We start from the raw sequence: 18,949 nt of genomic DNA on the forward strand, positions 1-18,949 counted from the left end.
TTTTCTGTCTTGTGATGTAATAAAAAGCGTCGCTGTGTCTCAAACTGCGCTTTCCTAAATATTGAGGAAGTGGTTCACGCGGACATTGAGCGCGCGCCACCGCGAGCGCTCACAAGGCTCTGAGATGTGAATAAAGACGAGGAGCGGCTGCGGACGGGCTGGAGACGATGAAGAAATTCAGCCGAAAATAAGTTTGACGGAGAGTGCCCGCTGAGGAGGCCTGGAGCCTCTCCCCAAAGAGCCGCAGGTACTGAAACATTTATGCCGACGAGGACTCGGACGGACGGCGCTGTCTGGGCGTTCATCTTCTGGCTTTGACTTCGACAGAGGCGGATTTATCGAACAGCAGCTTTGAATTGTACTGCATCTGTTTGCGTTTTATTACAGGACAGACGGCGCTTTTTATCTTTCCTGGCTGTTCGGAGACCTTGTTTGCTCGGCCAGGTGTTCAAAGAATTATCCAGCCAGCCCTGCTGATGGCAAAGGTACGTACTGCAGATGTGTGCAGCTGTATTTCAGATTATAGGCTAACGCTAATGTGATTGATAAAGTATGTACTAAGTACTCATGTCTTAATCCAAATTTACACCCGAGTGTCGGCTTTATTTATACGGCACATTTAATTACACGTAAACCATAAAACCACAAACCGTGTAGTCAGGCAATAAACCAAACAAGTAGGATACAAGTCAACACAAACACACAGTTATGAACTGTAAGCCTGTCAGAATTTAAATCTTTTGAACCGTAAACACAGATGTAACTGACCTCAGATCAGCAGGCAGCTTGCGCCAAATTACCGAAAGCGCCCTCAGCTGAGATCTGATTCTCGGGACAGTTAAAAGATCTCAACCTGCTCAGGTCTGACTGCGCAACTCAGAGATGCACTGGTGGCCAAACCCTTTGAGTGCGTTATGAACTAATAAAAGGGTTTTTTCCCCAATAAAGTGACTTCAGCACTATTTTGAATTCTATATGTGCGTGTAAGGATTCAGGACGAGCTGAAGTAGTCCTGATGATTCTGATACTGCTGCAGATAGAGTTCTGCGGTATTGCTCCACGGGCAATTTTCTCAGTGAGTTTCATATGAGATTTTTCTAATTTTTGATATATATTTTTTAAAAATGTAACATGCAGTTCCGTTACAAATAATGTTATGGACTTTATTGTGTTTCACAGAAACAGATGATAAATATCAGAGCTGGCACCAGCTCACCGCCGACTCTGTCACTAAATCTGCCATAACATCGAGTCAGTCTGATATCAATCTCCGTTTGAATGAGGTCAAGTTGGCAATCACACGCAATGCGTTCCTGGTAATACAGCCGTAAACTGTGACAGACTGTCAGAAATCACATATCTGTTACTGTCTACGTACACAGAAAAGTTTCTCAGCATCCTTCCTGTTCTGTAGGGATACAACCTGAATACAACCAGCTGGCACTCAGTCGCTGACTCATTCAAACTGACCGCAACATGTTGAGAATCTGTCTGCATTTATAATTTAAACAGCAGTTATTCAACAGTCTCCCAGAGAATGAGTCCAAGTCAGACTGCGACTGTTTGCAGAAAGGTTTCCTCCTGTCAGGCGACCTGTGCAGTTATCTTGCGATCAACTGGATGAATGTGACAAATTTAAGTACAATCAGCACACAGCCACAGATATCTATTTTTTTTAAATTAATTAATCTGTCTAATTGTTTATGCAAGGTGTTGTCCTGTTTTTGCTTGTATGACTGAGCCATTAGTTTGCTTTGAATTAGGACGTTGGCTTTGTCAAGCCAAATGTGTCCAGGAATCTTTTGGCTTTAATGTATTAAACAGCATTAATCGATGTAAAACCTTTGGAAATATCAGGAACTTGCATGAAGGAACAGAGAATCACATGTGTCCTTTTACATTAACAATACTGCCATTAAAGCACTTCAATAGTCATGATTTTAACCTTATTTGAACAAATGAACAAAGGCAGGATGGAAATACTGGCAGTGCAAAATGTCAGAGTTCATATTTATTCAGTGTGGGGACAGAAATGATACATCATAATGTGGCAATATTGTATCAATACAGGGACACTAAATGTTAATATTTTATTAGACAAAATTAAATATTCTGGGAATGCTACGAACAAGACTTCTCATCTCATCCTGAGATGACGTCAACCGAGAAAACTTAAATTTCTTAACTCATGTTTTCTCTACCTTACCATGCAGTGTTTCAAAAATGATGCTCATATGTCACAAACTCTTTGAGAACTTGATGCGTAGGCTATCATTCTCCCCCAAACGGAGGGAGTCTGTCATCGTTTCCATTTGTTTCTCTGTCTGTTTGTTCGCAGTCTGTCCACAGTTTTCAAGATATCGTTCTCAGATTTTGCAGATACCAGTAGCAGATAATAACATTTAATTCTGATGGAAATCAGGCAAAGGTCATTGGTCAATAAAAGGAAATCAGTTGATCATTTCATGAAGGTCCAATATTTGTCGCCGGTAGATATATTTACTAAAATTCTTGGCCAAAAGATCCGACCTCCAAAAAAAGGAAATTCTCATTTTGTTGGTGTATTTTTTACGCCGACCAGAATAAAGTCGACAACCAACCACCAAACCAAGACGGGCTGTGGGTGTCCAAAAGAGATATGTTCAAATGCTTTGGTTTTATGCTGGTTGTTCAGTGGTCTCACAAATCATCACTACGATACACGACAAGTAAAAACGTACAATAACACTTGTGAGTCCTAAAACAGCAAGTTTAGCAAAGCAAACTCAAAGTGTGACTCACAGTCATGGGTCCGTGCCCTTCTCATAATTTTCCTTTGCCTCCTTAGATGAGTTGGGCTGCCGGTACTCAGTGTGTAGCCAAGGGGGATCACAAAAAACCCAAACCTGGAGAACTGCTGTACCGCAAAGGAGACATCCTCACTATTGTTGACACAACCACGGTACCGTCACTCACCGTCATGTTTTACAGATGCTGCAGAGCTTTAGAGGATTTTTATTTGGAAGAAACTGAAACTGATAAAGCGAACGTTGCTCTTTTCTAGAAGAAGGGATGCTACAGAGCCAGACACAACACCACAGGAGAAGAAGGAATCATCAACGCCACCAATGTGCGTGAAAGAGAGGCTCTGCGAGTCGACCCCAGCCTCAGCCTCATGCCGTAAGTCACCTTGTTTTTCTCTCACATGAAGGTACTGAGGGCTCACGTGGGTGTGTTTCCCTCTTGTTTTCACAGCGATCACATGCAGTGTGATGCTCGTCTCTTTATTTAGTTTCCATTGTGGTCAGCCCTTAACTCGTGATCACACATCTTAGACATGCAAACAAACATGGTCTCTGGAGTATTCACCCCAAGTTCCTTTTTCAGAGATGTTAATACCTGAATGCTTGATAAATGTATGTAACCACTTCCTGCCTGTTGAGTGATTTAAAAAATGTCATATTTGGCATTACGTTCACGAGGAACGATTAGTTTATGCGACTCAGCGTGCGTTGTCTTTCCTCAGCTGGTTTCACGGAAAGATCTCCGGTCCAGAAGCTGTGTCTAAGCTACAGCCAGCCGAGGATGGCCTGTTCCTGGTGCGAGAGAGCATCCGTCATCCTGGCGACTACGTCCTGTGCGTGAGCATCTCCGGAGAGGTCATTCACTACAGGGTCATTTATCAGGACAACAAGCTGACCATCGATAAAACCCAGTATTTCTACAACCTCATCGATATGATAGAGGTAGGAGGAAATGAGCTCACTGGACACGTTTCTGTTACAGATTCTGTTTAACGTGGATACGACTCTATATGTGAAAGAGCTACATGTAGTTTATTAAGTCCACCTTCTGACAGATCCGCCTGCACTCTCTGCACCGTTTATCGATTTACAACATTCAAGATCATTTAATTATCATTATGCAATGCAAGATTGCACAGCTGGAGGTGCAGATCCAGCCGCCCTAAAGTGCATGCAGAATTAAAATTGCCTTGGGGGTTCAGCTAGTAATGCTTATGAAATTATCTGGAAGGAGGACACAAGCTTAACCGTCCACTCATAATTCAATTCATGCGTATCCTCCTTCTCCCCAGGGGAAAGTCACCTGACTGGCTTTCTGTTCAGCTTTTTTTTTAAATAAAAAATTGGATGATTTCCTCACTCCAGCCTTTCCAAAATAAAGAGCCTGCACTTGAGGGAAACAGTAATGTGGCACTGCCAGTGTTCCTAGTTAGCACCAGCTAATTAGCTTTGACCATAAAATAAGGGCGATGGGAATGCTGGCAAGAAAGGAAGAGAAAGAGGAGTGCTATCAAAATCCCCTAAGATGAGAAGAACGTGTGCACCAAAATTCATTTCAGTATTATTGTCTCAGTCTCCGTTTAATAGACACTGCAGGCCTGCTGTATTCAAGCTGTTTGTCAGCCTGAAGCCTCATCAGTGTATCATCAGTGACAGCAGAGGAAAAATATATTTAGTTCTCGTGTCAAAATCAGGATGAGATAATCAAATTCAGCCCTTTTATGGTTTATCAGCATTGAGCCGGTCTTTGTGTGAGGGTGCAGTCAGAGTTTGGAGACTCCACAGAGATGGCAGCGCTCGTTCAGCAGCTTATCAGAGAGCTACAGATGGCTCCAGGCCTGAGTCAGACCAGCTGACTTACTCCTGCAGGAAAAGGAAGAACGGCCAAATATTTGAGCTGGATTGTTTGTCCGGTGCTCATAGAGCAGTATGTCACATAATCTATTATATTTGTATAATACATCGAGTTCAGTGCTGGATTTAATTCAGTATTGCTCTTTGTGGAGTGCAGTCTATTCATAGGACTACCCTTTATGTGTTTGCACTTAAACCTACAGCTGTGGCCACATTTAGGTTTCCTGAATTACTAAGATGAGTTATTTTTTCACAGCTCTCTGTTCAAGTTTAAGTGAGATTTTTCCATCTTAACCCCCCCCAAAAATGTACTTGATCTTAATGAGTCAGTAATTCACAGGTAAACCAAGCATGATCACATGGGGTGGAAAATAAGATAAAAAGCTGAAATTGTGTTGACTGAATCTTCCATCTTTGCAGTTCTATTCAAAGAATAAAGGCTCGATCGCTACGACTCTTCTGAAACCCAAACAGAAACAGGGAACCAAGTCAGCTGAGTTGGAGCTGTCTAAAAGTAAGTTTAACATCAGTATGTGCTTCCTAAGAAAAGAGGTGAGCTGCTGTGTGGGGATGAGTCATGTATGTGAAGTATTTATAGCAATGATAATGGAAACATGCGTGAGAGGTTATCTTCTTTACGTATGTGCTCATTTTAGGTGGATGGCTGTTGGACATTGAGAAGCTCACTCTGGGAGAGAATATCGGCGAAGGGGAGTTTGGTGGTGAGTTTTCGGTTTTAATTTCCCTTTAAAAAGCATCAGGAACGGCAGATAGTTAAAGATGCAATAGGTTGGTTAAACGGCGAGTGTGTGATTCAACCTCCAGCTGTTTATGAAGGGGTGTACATGGGCCAGAGGGTGGCAGTGAAGACCATTAAATGTGATGTCACAGCTCAGGCGTTCCTGCAGGAGACCACAGTTATGACGTGAGTCCCAAGATTTCTGCAAATTCTGACAATATTGAAAACAACACGAGTGAAAAAGAATGAATGCATTGTGATCTTGTTTTAAATGTAATGCATCTGTAAGCCTGCATTTCCCGTTATGCTGCTAAATTCTTATTTTTAACGTGGACTCACTTCTTCCAGGAAGCTGCAGCATAAAAATCTGGTGCGGCTGTTGGGAGTCATCCTTCACAAAGGGCTTCACATTGTCACAGAGCTCATGACTAAGGTACAGCCAACATGTTTACAATTAGCAGTTTATCATTGGCCCCATATATGAAGGAAGACAACAACCACCGGTCGCAGTTTTAGTCAATAGATTACCAAGCAAGATTTATAAACAGCGATATTTGACACGTAGAGCTGGTTCCACCGTTTTGCAGCTGCGTTTGAGAAAGTGAATAAGAGAGATGGTATTGGTGGGGTCCGACCACTGAGAGCTTTAAAAACCAATGATAGAAAATCTTAAACTGAATTCTAATATGAACAGGAAACCAGTATCAGTGATACAATCTTGGTTCTAGCACCAGTTAAAAGTCTAGCTCCAGCATTTTGAACTAGAGAGTGAAAAACAGTGAATTACAAAAGTCAAGCGTAGATGAACCAAAGGCATGAATAACGTGTAAATAAATATTAGGCAACGATAAAGCTAAAGTCAGCATAACTGTGAAACATAGAGGAAGTAAAACTAGTATGTGAGTCACCGGTGGGGAGCTTCAGGTTGTTTTCTCACAGATCGTTTCATTGATTGTTACGCTGAAAGTTCATTTTCAGGCTGTGCTGGTGTAAATAAACAGCTGGGCTAAGCAACTAAAGATAAATGTGGTGCAAAAAGCTTTTGTGCAGCAGGTGGTGAGGAAACATGAAAACGTCATCGTTTGCAACGTTGGGTCTACTTTGACAGCCTCAGCCTTTCTCCCATATTTAATATGTATGTTTGAACATTACACACTTTGTTTGATTTGACTTTTTTGAGCGCTGCGTGTTTGTCTGTTGCAGGGAAACCTCGTTAACTTTCTCAGGACACGGGGGCGTTCGGTTGTAAACTCTGTTCAGCTGCTTCGCTTTTCTCTGTGAGTGCGAACATCAAAAATGGCCTTTCATTAGCAAAATCTATAGTGTGTGCATCAGTGCACAGATTGTTAATCAGTCTGCTGTACAGCGTGTGTGTTTAATAGTGTATTTTTAATATTTTTTTATATGTGTGTGTCTGTTGTTAGTGATGTGTGTGAGGGGATGGATTACCTGGAGTCAAAGAAGCTGGTTCACAGAGATCTGGCAGCTCGTAATGTCCTAATTTCTGATGACAATGTAGCCAAGGTGAGCGACTTCGGCCTAACCAAAGTGGATTCCAAGGTGTCAGATAAAGCCAAACTGCCGGTGAAATGGACGGCACCTGAAGCGCTAAAGAAAGAGGTCAGTTTAAGAAGGAATGCACTATGCTCGTCTTTTACATGTTTTTTGGATAAATTCTAAAATATTACTTATCAAATTAAAGAATCAATCAAATTAAAGACAGGAAGGACTAAACTGATTTAAAAAGTATGTCCTAATAGAAAGCTGCTTTACATTTTGCACATTTTTGTCCTCATCCGGCAGAAATTCAGCACAAAGTCAGATGTTTGGAGTTACGGCATTCTTCTGTGGGAGATCTTCTCATACGGTCGTCAGCCTTACCCCAAGATGGTAAGTAGCACCAGTGCAGTCTGCTATCAGTGTATATGTGTGTGTTTACAGTGGTGCTTTACACGCATGTTAGTTGTGGTCATTACTCAAAAAACAAAAGTGCTACACATTACTTGTTAATTTTCTTAAAAGCATTACTTTACTTTCGCCGTACTCACCAATGAACACGATAAACCTGAGACTACAGTTTTACACACCAACACAAACCCCTGTCAGAATCAGGATGCACCAGTTTTACATGTAAACACAAAGCAAAGATGAAATCCAGCCCACAAAGACACTTTAAAGGTGATTCTACTTTAGAAACGTGAATATGTAGAAACAGCATGCCTTAGCGTTAGCATGCTGTCTGTGCAGATGCTAGCAAATAGTCAAAGCTGTGTTAGCAGCATAATGGGACTGGTTTGGTTACGGACAGTTTGTATTTCGTGCTCTTGTCTTTTTGTGCAGTAAAAGTGTAATGTCTATGTTGCTGTGTAGATCAGTCCACCAGTTCCTCCTCTGAGCGCACAATTTCAAATCAGCTGATTGTTGTGTTACTGTGTTACAAAAAAATTGAATTTGATTGCTCTAACTTTACAGCATGTAGAGAAAAACCTGCTCTCTGAACTTGTGCAGTACAGGAAGCTGCAAAGAGCAAACAGACAGATTGTGAAAGGGAGGAACCACGCTGCTTAAACACAGCCTTGTTTATCACTCTAATCCCCGTCAGGTAATATTTGATCCCCGACCTCCAAGGTGATTTGCATCTTAGCAGTTTAGTGAGGAAGACGGGATCAGTAGGATCAGGCAGAATTAAACACCGAGTCCTCCATCTCTTTTCCATCGTACTTCAGGTGGTGTCTTTTTAAACGAACATGATTACCTACCAATTACAACTTGTTTAACAAATACACGGGTTGATTATTTAAGTAAGTTTGTTTTAGCTTCAATTAAACACTACATCTAATTAGTTAACACTTGGCAAAGAGCACAAACTAACAACGAGAGTGTAATTGTGTCTGTGTGAACTCCACTATGCAGTACAGACAAAACTCTGCTCACGTTATCTTGAAGACAGCCTCCACTGAGAGAATGACAAGTCTTCATTGCAGGTTGTAAATTGTTATATTTAAGGCTGGTTTACCCACGGGTGGGTTAGGGTCAGATTGATATCAGCAGTGGTCATGTTCATGGTGAACCTCACTATAATGTGTCTGACACTGAAGGAACCAGAACTTTGTTTGTTGTGATAACTGTATCTGTATTTATAGAGTAGAAATACATGAGCTCTGACACAAAGGCTACGTTTACCTACGTGCATTAAATGGTTGAAGACTTCAGTCTTTGCTAAATTAGTAAACACCATTTAGCATGCAGGGTGAGCAGCTTCCTTCACAGTTGATGTGAAGCACATTGGCACTGCTGGGAGGAGCATGTGTTTGACTTAAATATGACTATTGAGGTTACAGGTTTGGTGTTTTGGCTATGCTGTGTTATCTGAGCGGCTCTTTTCTAGCTCCTTCAGTTGAATTCAAGGATAAAAGCAAAGAAGAAAGCCTTGTTCATATATTTAGGGCTGTTCGATATAACCATATATATCGGATGACGATATAAAAACGTCCATCGTTTCATTTTATGCTGTCGTTTGTTTCGTGGTGTCACAAAATAAACTGTTTACAGCAATATTTGTTCATGGTTCTGATGTCACTGTAGTGTTTATATTAATTTATTAAAGTTCTCTCTTTCTCTTATATTTGATATAACCACACTACAGACGGACAAGCGCCTGTTTTTATGCGTTGTCGTTAGCAACAACTACAGTAACAGCATCGCGTGTCCGCTTGTTTATGTTCCACGTAAACCTTTCACAATAAAGCTCAAGATCCTGTTGAGACTTTTCAAAATAAACTGAATCACGTGAAAGATGCAGATTATTTACGGATGAGAATTAAAAAAGAGCCGCCAGCAGCACGCCATGTAATAAATACTCACAAAGAAAACGGCGCCGTTACAACTTATGTCTAAAAATCTATCGTTTCATGCATCGGTTAAAACACTCGACTCCAGCTACACGACGCGCAGCTGGAAACACTTCACGCAAGTCGAGCTGCCCGAGATTCACAGAATTTACAGAAAATGTTCCATTGTTGTGATTTATATGGTTATCGGACGATAGATGTCTCATATCGGGATATGAGGTTTTGGTCATATCGCACAGCCCTACATATATTCCCTCTTTTTAGTCCAGTAGTTGTTGAAGTTGTTAACTATTGCCATACTGGCTCGGACATCTTCTGCCTTAACAAGCTCGATGTCAGGACATACTGATGAGAAGTACGTCATTGTTCCCCAACCGAGAACATCTCATTTTCCATGTATGTGTCTGTAACAAGACAGGGAATTGATGTAATACCAGCTGACCCAGTAAGAGCTGTTATAGCCAGTGCATATGGGAACTATGGATAAGCAGAAGACCCACATTTACACTGACTATGAAGTACTTGGTTGCCTCGCGCAGTAACATCTGGAGATCCAGAGGCTACGCCACAATGGGAATAATAATAATGAGTAATGAGTCGCCTCTGGTAGAAGATGCAGCTGAACTACAGGATGGAGATTGTGGCCAGACTCAAAGCATCCACACAACCAAGGGCACCACTGCCCCAGCTTACAGATGAACTCACAGATGCTTGCAGACATGAGCGCACAGCTCAACTCACTATCATCAACACCAGATTCAGTCAAACTAATATTTACCACTGCCACAGAAACCAGAACCACAATGCAGGAGGAAACATCCATGAGTACATCAGGAATCTGTCCCCAAGAGATCGGCTGCTCCAAGAGTACCTCGGGCAGCTGAAAAAAAGGCAGCAACAGAGAGAGGTAGCTCAAGAAATCTACCAGTGGCTAGAAAAAGCTGGCCTAATGGACAACACAGCCGGTGCCAGGACGGGCCCAAGACACCAGATCCACGGAGGCAGGAGTCTACCACAACTGACAGGACCCAAGTTACAGGCTGTGCAAAGGTGCTTTGGAGATATTGAACGTATAATAGTGGAATTTCAGATACAAGCTGGGACAGTGTACAGGAACGTCTGTGTCACATACGGATTAGAAGTCCCAAAGTCCTGATGAGGTGGTTGAGAACAACAGGGTTAAGGTATTGGGACCTAATGTTCCAGACAAACAAGCAGCTGCTGGTCAGCCAAGCAGACATAGTGGTTGTTGAGAATCCCAGTGAACAGAAACATTAGGTAGAAGGAGCACAAGCCCATGGGCTGAGGAACATCTGAAGGGGAAAGCCGAGTGGTCAAAACCCGAAAACCTGCTCCACAGCGCTCATGGCTTCAAACTTGGTCAACAACAGGTCTTTCATTTACAGCAGACCTTCCCAAAGTGTGGGGCCCGCCCCCTAGGGGGGGCGCAGAGCTATTGCTGGGGGGGGGACAACAACGCTTGGACTCTGCTAGCACGGGCGCCCACAGAAACGCAAAGCAGGCGATGAAGCGTCGCTGAATATGTTTCCAAACCAACTTCATTCTAAGCCAAAGACTAGAAAATATGGTGAATAGGGCTGCCACAAACGATTATTTTGATAGTCGACTAGTCAGCGATTACTTTTGCGATTAGTCGACTAATCAGATCATCATCCATTGGACATACAGCGTACAGCTTATTGCACCAGCAGCTTATTGCACCAGCAGCTTATTGCACCAGCAGCTTATTGCACCAGCAGCATCTGCTCTTATATAACTATCATTAGCTTACAGCTTTAAGTGTTTACGGTGCTAACTAAAAATAAAGACAAGATGATAGTTTATTAAATTTTAATGAAATTTGCAGATTGTTTCGGTGGAGTTTAATAAACTCCTTGCTATCTAAAATATAACAGGACACCGGAGTAAATTCTGGAGCATCTCACACTTCTGATAATCAGCTGTCTGCTTGATGTTTATTCAGCTGTGTAAAAACTATAACTTTAATCTCAGCCAAACCGATTTACTCAGGAACAAATAAAACACTGAAAAAAGCCAAACAACATTTTGAAGTTATCTAAGTGACTCATATATCATGTTTAACCGGAGTAGCGAAAGACGGCGGTGGGTTTGAAAACGATTTGCCGGGAGTCCGGTGTTCTCACGGCTCTAGTGACCTAGCCCCCGGCTAGCTATCGAGCTAGTGGGTAACAGATGTCTCCGAAAACGTCGGAGCGCTTTTGAAAATATGTGGTGTCCTGATAAACTGAGCAGATATTTGAGGTTTACACAGCTACATTCTCGCCTGAAAATATGTTAAATGTTTCTTTTGTGACCCAGAAAGAATAATAAGAGTAACATTAAAACTAACTAGCTGCCGCCATTGTTGGAAACTGAGCAGGGCCGCGCTATGAATTCTGGGACACAGTTTCTTCTTCTTCGGGGTTTAACGGCAGCTGGCATCCTTGGACATGCAGTGCTGCCATCTTCTGTTTCAGTCCGTTATTACAGTCTTAAATCCTGCTACTGATTCCTGCGTCTTTTGTGATCTTACAAAGCTTCAAACGACGCGTCGACTATTAAATTAGTCGTCGACGATTTTGATAGTCGACGTAATCGTGACTAGTCGACTAATCGTGGCAGCCCTAATGGTGAAGCAAATCTGCCCTTTGGCTTCACCTGCACAGGTGCCGAGGTAGGTCTCCCTGCAGGGTTGGTTTTCCCTGGGTTCTCCAAATCACAGACAAACAGGATCCCACATTCTTGATTTTTAGTTCACAAACACTTGTTGTAATGACTAACTACTCCTGACAGTTTGGAGATGTTTGCTCTTTATACAGTAAAGTTACAGCGGGATACAAATAACATCAGGCTGATCCTGCCACGATTTGTTCCCCCTGTCTAAATCACAGACAAACAGGATCCCACAGCTGTTTATGTTTTTAAACCCATTTTGCACAGAGAGACATTTTTTCAAAAAAAAAATTATTGATAGCAATGTTGAACATTATTACACAGGAAAAAACAACTACATGTAAAATAATGACACCGTGACGCCTCTGCCTTTGTAAATAGAGGGACAGTAACTGAGTGTTTATATGTAAGCGTGTAAAACCTGAAGATAGAGACAAAATACTGTTAATCTGCTATTCTGCAATTCCTCTCATGTAAACAATGACGTGGCCACAGCGTGACCCGAATAAAGGCACGTACCTTTGACGTTGCCTGACGAACTCTGTGTTCCTCGTCCACACGTAAACGCAAAAAAAGGAGTTTTAAAAAAATCTGTTTTCGGTGATTCGAAACATCGTTTACGTGGACGACACAGCTGCGTTTTCAAAAATACCCGTGTAGGTGCGGACGCAGCGTAAAAGAGTTTGTAGTTTATTTTCTTACTACCTGCAGGTTACTTGTATTTGCTTAATTGTTCACTAAATGTTTGAGGTGTGAAATAAACCGCAATTGAGTAAATGTGGGTGTGTGTGGTTGGAGGATGTGTTTGTGTGTGTGTGTGTGTGTGCGCGCGCGAGGGGGGGGGCGCGAACATTTTTCTGTAAAACAAAGGGGGGCCAGCGAAAAAGTTTGGGAACCGCTGATTTACAGTGTTGACTTACGCACACTGTACATCCCACGGCGCCTTTGCGGGTTCCTGACATGCAACGTAAATAGAAACTCAAGCTTCTTTCGGCTTTTGGCTTCTCCTTGGAGGAAGGGCAAGCATGTGGTTGTTTGTCCTCTCTGACCTGCACTATATCAAGATGTGGTTAATTGGCTGATGCACTTGAGGTGTGTCACTTACCTCAGCCGACCCTACTCCCTAAATCCTTCTGCCTCACCTCTTCCCTGACAGCCTGGCCAAAACCTGCACTCCACCCCCACAGTGGTTTTGTTGTTGCTTCACATCAACAGTGCAGGTGTCCGTCCCTCAGTGCTTTAAATACAACAGACAATGATTGCAGTTCTGCATAAAGTGCAGCTATCATTGTTTAAGTTTGGATTGTTTCTTAATACTCTGCAATTGATTTTAGTCACCATGAAAACCCGTTTAACACATTTAATGTATTAATCTTCTGAGGTAATCACTTCCTATGTCAAACATTTTCCCATTGCTCCTCTGCTTTAGTCTCTGCAGGAGGTGAAAGACAAAGTGGAACAAGGCTATCGCATGGAAGCTCCAGAAGACTGTCCTCCAAGTGTTTACTCCCTGATGAGGGTTTGCTGGGAGCAGGAACCTCGGAAAAGACCCGGATTTCACAAGCTGAGGGAGAAACTGGACCGAGAGATGGAAAAACTCAGCCCGGGCTCTGGGTCAAAGTCTCAAGATCAGACCGGATCTTGATCCTGAATTATTGCCCTGCAGTCTGGGATACAAATACAAGCTGTTGGACCGTTGAGTTTTAGAGCCACAAGAGTTTTACTGAGAGAAAAGACCATGAACTCTGATCATGAATGTATGTGATGCAAAATGGTTGGAGCCATGACTACACCAAACTTCACCTTTTGGGTCTCGATGGCCTACCTAACCTGATAAACTACGGAATAAACCGTGAAACGCTTGACTTTTGTCACGACAGCTGTTGGATGGATTGCAATAATATTTAGTGCAGATATTTATGTTCCTCTCAGGATGGATTGTTATAATTTTGGTAAACCCTTAAAGCAACACTATGTACATTTTGCAGAGCAGTAACAACAGAGTGGTGTTTACAGGATTCAGCCTGTCTGAGTTTCTGCTTCTTTTATAGCCGGTTGTCAGTTTTAGGGGTTTTGAAAGAATATGTGTACTCCGAGTCCAGATTAAGCAGCTTTCACTGTCCACAGAAAGAGGACAGGAGCTTTCAGGTCACATGTCTAAGAGGACACAAACAGAGAACAAAATATCTGCGCAGGGACGAGACTGTGACTCTGATGTACCTGTAAGGAGCTCATTTGGTTGCTCTTCATTATACAGGCACTGATTTATGGTGCAATTTCCCCAAATTTGTCATTTTTTCCTGAAATTAGGGTCAAATTTTCAGTATTTGAAATACACGAGCATTTACTTCCAGTAGAAAAAGAAAATAACAACTTTAAGATTTTTTTAATGGGTGCCTTTAGAGATATTTAAGAAATTCTACTTAGGGACCAAATAATATCTTGGACAAATGCTGTTATAGTCAATTATTGTTACGGGCTAAGCTAGCTTTCAAAAGCAGCTCTCTTATTTATAATCCTATAATCTTATAATATAATCTTATCCATCTTATCTTTTAAGATAACTCCTGAAACACCACTTAATTGGTCAGAGTAATTTTTTTCTTTCATTCTTGTTGATTTTTGTCTTTTAGGCCTTCGTGCATTACTCATCAGCCATTTCAGGTCAGAAGCATCTCTTCTAACTGGGAGTGCATGCCAAACCTGTAAACACAACTCAAGCATATTAAAGAGAAATCCCCAAAATAACGTGTGATTACAGAGTAACAACAGGAAACCTTCACAACACGAGGAACTCATTACATTTCTTTTCAAAGGGACTCAAGAATTTAAATCAGCAAACAGAAATTAGACCCTAAATTCAGAAAAATCATATTTTTAAATCTATGGAACAACTGCATGTGTTTCTTTCATGTTCTATTTATTAAAGTGCACATATGACCTGTTTTTCACCACGTGATTGTCAGCTGTGATTTTTTTTTTTTAGTTTAGAGATTTCTTGGTATTACTAAAAGCAAATCTTGGAGCAAAATGCAGCCTCTTTTTGGATTATTGTTGTGTCACACGACCAAATTTAAGATGTCATTTGATTTAAGTCTTGGTAAGCCTGGTACTGTCCCAAGAGACGAATCGCAAATTGAGGCTTGATCCCCCATCTCTTGTTATCCTTGTTATCCTCTGCGATTTGTTCAATCTGCTCTGTGTAACAGGATGAGCAGCAATTTTCTGCGAAAGGATTTATAAAAGAAGCAAATGTTGAAATGTGCTTCCTCTGCTGAGAATGATTTAAACATAATTGAAAGGTTTTTTCACGAGCATCACATGTTTTTCTGCTCGTGTGTGTTTAGGTGTGACTGAGCTTTCATCCAGGTGTCCATATGTCGCTGGGTGAGCTGATACGTTTTTCTCAGAGAACCTAAAGCTTTCTAAGGTGCACGTTCTAGTAACACTTAGCCAACAGCTAATCTGCTGAAGCAGAATTGATAGGGACTCAGCTGTTGGCTTCAGCTGTTCCAGGATAGGGAAAGTTAGGCGCACAATACCATGCAGTCCCACATTTTTGTTCCTAACTCTCTGACCTCACATGAGAGCTTGAAGCATTGACTTTCAGCTTTGCACAGGCTGCAGTCCTCCAATTAAAACGTAACCATCTCATATTGGGCAAATTAGCTGTAACGCCCTCATATTTCTGTTTGCAGAGCCTTTTTGTCTGTAGTCTAAATTTTGTTTGTATTTGTATTGTATTTGAATTTTCCAGCTTCATTAAGAATTTCTAAAACAAAACAAAAAAACAGTTTTTAAGCTATAGTGTTAAATATGGCTGTAACAACCGTCAAATTAAATGTCTTGACACATGACAAATCATCCAAATCACAAAAAAGCTGGATAAATGATGAAGTTTCTCCCACTGAATACGCTACGTCCAGATGAACGGAATCAACTTTTTCCTGAACCCTCAACATAAAGATTAAAGCTCCGGTGTCATCATTGCTTCCTTTCAGAATATAATTTGCTGGAATGTACATCAAAAACGAGACACGTGTATTAACAGTCGCACTACAAACATTTCTGGGGGCATCAGATTTGTTGCGTATACATAATGTTTTGTCATGTGTGATGCGTTAACATCAAAGGGAGCTGAAGCCATATCTGCTTTCTAACATACACGTAGAGCTGGCTCAAAGTCATGCAAATGATAAATGAATGAATCATACAACACAAATAGTTACATTGTTATTAGTAATAGTTTAATGTCTTGCTGTTGTCCTGGAAACTGTGTGAACGTTAGTCCAGTGGTCTTATTGAATAATATTAATAATGATTATTGTTATTATTACTTTGCATCAACCAGAGACAACATTCACTGCTTTGGTTGCCGGTGTCCCTGCGGCTCCTAATACACTAATAACTTATATGGACGTTTGGTGAATCCACTGGTACTTTTCCATGTGGACTTTAATTCGCCGTGCATGTGTTAGTGAACAATCCCCGGTTTCTGCCCCACCCAACAATCTGTATAGGTTCAGCAGTGTGAAAAGGGATCATGGGGACTGACCTAAGAGGGTTTATCTTGGAGTGATTTAAGTGGATTGTGGTCAGTTCAGATGGTCTAAGGTCAGAATCGAAGCACCAACCAAGCTCCTTGAACCAATTGAGGTATTAGACATAAGATGCTCTTCATAGAAAAAGCTATCATCCTCGCAGCTACAAATTCCAGGAAAACCACTTTTCTCTGCAATTAACTATAACCCCATCCAACCGTGTGCCATCGGGCTCAGTGATATGCTTATAAAGTGAAAATATTTTGTTTGTGGTTCTGTGTGTTAGATCATTAACATTTAAACTGGGGGCGATCGTGGCTCAAGAGTTGGCAGTTCGTCTTGTAATCGGAAGGTTGCCGGTTCAAATTCAAATTCAAATTTTATTTGTCATGTACACAGTCATACACAGTACGATATGCAGTGAAATGCTTAGACAACTGCTCGTGACCTAAAGAAAAAAAAAAGGAAAAGGCTATGAATAAGATAGGAAATAAATATGAAAAATTAAAAAGGGTAAATTTAACTAGGAAGGAATAAAATATAAAAAATTAAGGTTAAAAAATGAAATAACTGTACAACACAAATTAGAATGAAGGGTAAATGTAACTGGGAAAGAATAAGATAAAATATATAAATTAAAGTTGAAAATAAAATAACTGTACAACAAAATACACAATACACAGTATAGAAATATATAACTATATAAGGCTCAGTAGGCAGCACGGTGGCACGGTGGTTAGCACTGTTGCCGCACAGCAAGAAGGTCCTGAGTTCAATTACACCATCAGGCCGGGGTCTTTCTGTGTGGAGTTTGCATGTTCTCCCCGTGTTTGCGTGGGTTCTCTCCGGGTACTCCGGCTTCCTCCCACCGTCCAAAGACATGCAGCTTGTGGGGATAGGTTAATTGATTAATCCAAATTGTCACTAGGTGTGAATGTGCGAGTGAATGTGAGTGTGAATGGTTGTCTGTCCCTGTGTGTTAGCCCTGCGACAGACTGGCGACCTGTCCAGGGTGTACCCCGCCTTTCGCCCTATGACAGCTGGGATAGGCTCCAGCGCCCCCCGCGACCCTGAAAAGGATAAGCGGAAGCGAATGGATGGATGGATGGATAAGGCTCAGTCTCGGTCGTTGTGTCCTTGGGCGAGACACTTCACCTGTTGCCTGGTGGTGGTCAGAGGGCCCGGTGGCGCCAGTGTCCGGCAGCCTCGCCTCTGTCAGTGCGCCCCAGGGTGGCTGTGGCTACAATGTAGCTGCCATCACCAGTGTGTGAATGTGTGGATGACTGAATGTAGTGTAAAGCGCTTTGGGTCCTTAAGGACTAGTAAAGCTATACAAATACAGGCCATTTACCATCTCTGTAGAGTTTTGCTTCATATTTTCAGAAATATTCAACCGCAGCATGGATACGAGCTTCTGTGTTATTCTGTCTATCAGGAGTGCCAGACTCTGAGAGCTGTGATGTTGGGATAGACATCCATAGGTCTGGGTGTGTTTTAGACGTTTGGTGAATCCACTGGTACTTTTCCATGTGGACTTTAATTCGCCGTGCATGTGTTAGTGAACAACAGAGATGGGCAGTAATGCGTTACTTGTAACGCGTTACTGTAATCTGATTACTTTTTTTCAAGTAACCAGTAAAGTAAGGGATTACTATTGCAAAAACGGTAATTAGATTACCGTTACTTTCCCGTAGGAACGCTGCGTTACTGCGTTACTAAAACCGTGATTTTTTGCGAGAATGTCTCATGACAGTGACGTAAGCGAGTGCGCCGTTAGTCACAACAGCTGTGTGCAGATCAACAATGGATCATATATCGAGTGCAGAGAGAGTATGAGCGTGCAGCGTTTAAAGCGTGGAAGTACTGACCTTACTTTGAGTTTGATTCCATAAAAAGTGACAAAAACATTAGTGTCCGCTGTGCGTGGGAAGAAAACTTCTTTTTACAGCAAAAAAACCCCTAAACTTCCAACAAGCACCGAGTAGCTACGACGTAATGGGAAACTCACAGAGAAACTCGCGGATTCTTCCACTGACCGCGGCACACCTGCACCAGCGTAAACCTCCGCCTGCCCCACTCCTGCTTTACAGGTGAAAATAGAGCAACAGGACCGCTGAGTCTTTGACTTTATTTATTTTCTGCTGTGTTTTACTTGCATCTATTTGAAAGACTGAGTGTAAACACAAAAAATATTTTATTTTATGTGCTGGAATGTGCAGAAAATAGGTTTAAATGTTAAACTAATTTCTTCCAGTCAGAGAATGTTGCATATAATTAAATGTTTGCTTGATGCATAAAGTTAAAAGATTAAAACTAATAAAACAAGTTTTAAAAAGAGACTTTTCCATTTGATTACATTTTGTATGATGGATTATGCAGAAAAAGTAGAATTGGGCTGAAAGATCTATCACTTTATCACCTACTCAGGTTGTAAATTGTGTTTTTAAAAAGTAACTAAGTAACTAAACTAAGTAAGTAATTACTTTT

At 41.6% G+C, this 18,949-nt stretch overlaps 1 protein-coding gene across 3 annotated transcripts; it reads left to right on the forward strand.

Annotated features, from left to right (window-relative positions):
• Positions 1–68: 68 nt before the first annotated feature.
• matk (megakaryocyte-associated tyrosine kinase) lies at positions 69–14,875 on the forward strand. 3 transcript variants are annotated; one of them, XM_026157872.2, is made up of 13 exons: positions 69–247; positions 388–485; positions 2,828–2,941; positions 3,044–3,159; positions 3,506–3,725; positions 5,058–5,151; positions 5,294–5,359; positions 5,463–5,562; positions 5,725–5,809; positions 6,580–6,653; positions 6,801–6,996; positions 7,180–7,266; positions 13,351–14,875. In XM_026157872.2, the coding sequence occupies exons 2-13, from the start codon at positions 477–479 to the stop codon at positions 13,564–13,566; spliced, it is 1,377 nt and encodes a 458-aa protein (XP_026013657.1). In that variant the 5' UTR covers positions 69–247; positions 388–476; the 3' UTR covers positions 13,567–14,875. The 3 variants fall into 3 exon arrangements, with proteins under 3 accessions (XP_026013657.1, XP_080153735.1, XP_026013656.1); XM_080297609.1 differs by lacking the exon at positions 69–247 and having other exon boundaries at positions 346–485; XM_026157871.2 differs by lacking the exons at positions 69–247; positions 388–485 and adding an exon at positions 901–1,075.
• The last annotated feature ends 4,074 nt before the right edge of the window (positions 14,876–18,949 follow it).

Source organism: Astatotilapia calliptera, chromosome 23, assembly GCF_964374335.1.
Source record: "Astatotilapia calliptera chromosome 23, fAstCal68.1, whole genome shotgun sequence".
NCBI lineage: Eukaryota > Metazoa > Chordata > Actinopteri > Cichliformes > Cichlidae > Astatotilapia > Astatotilapia calliptera.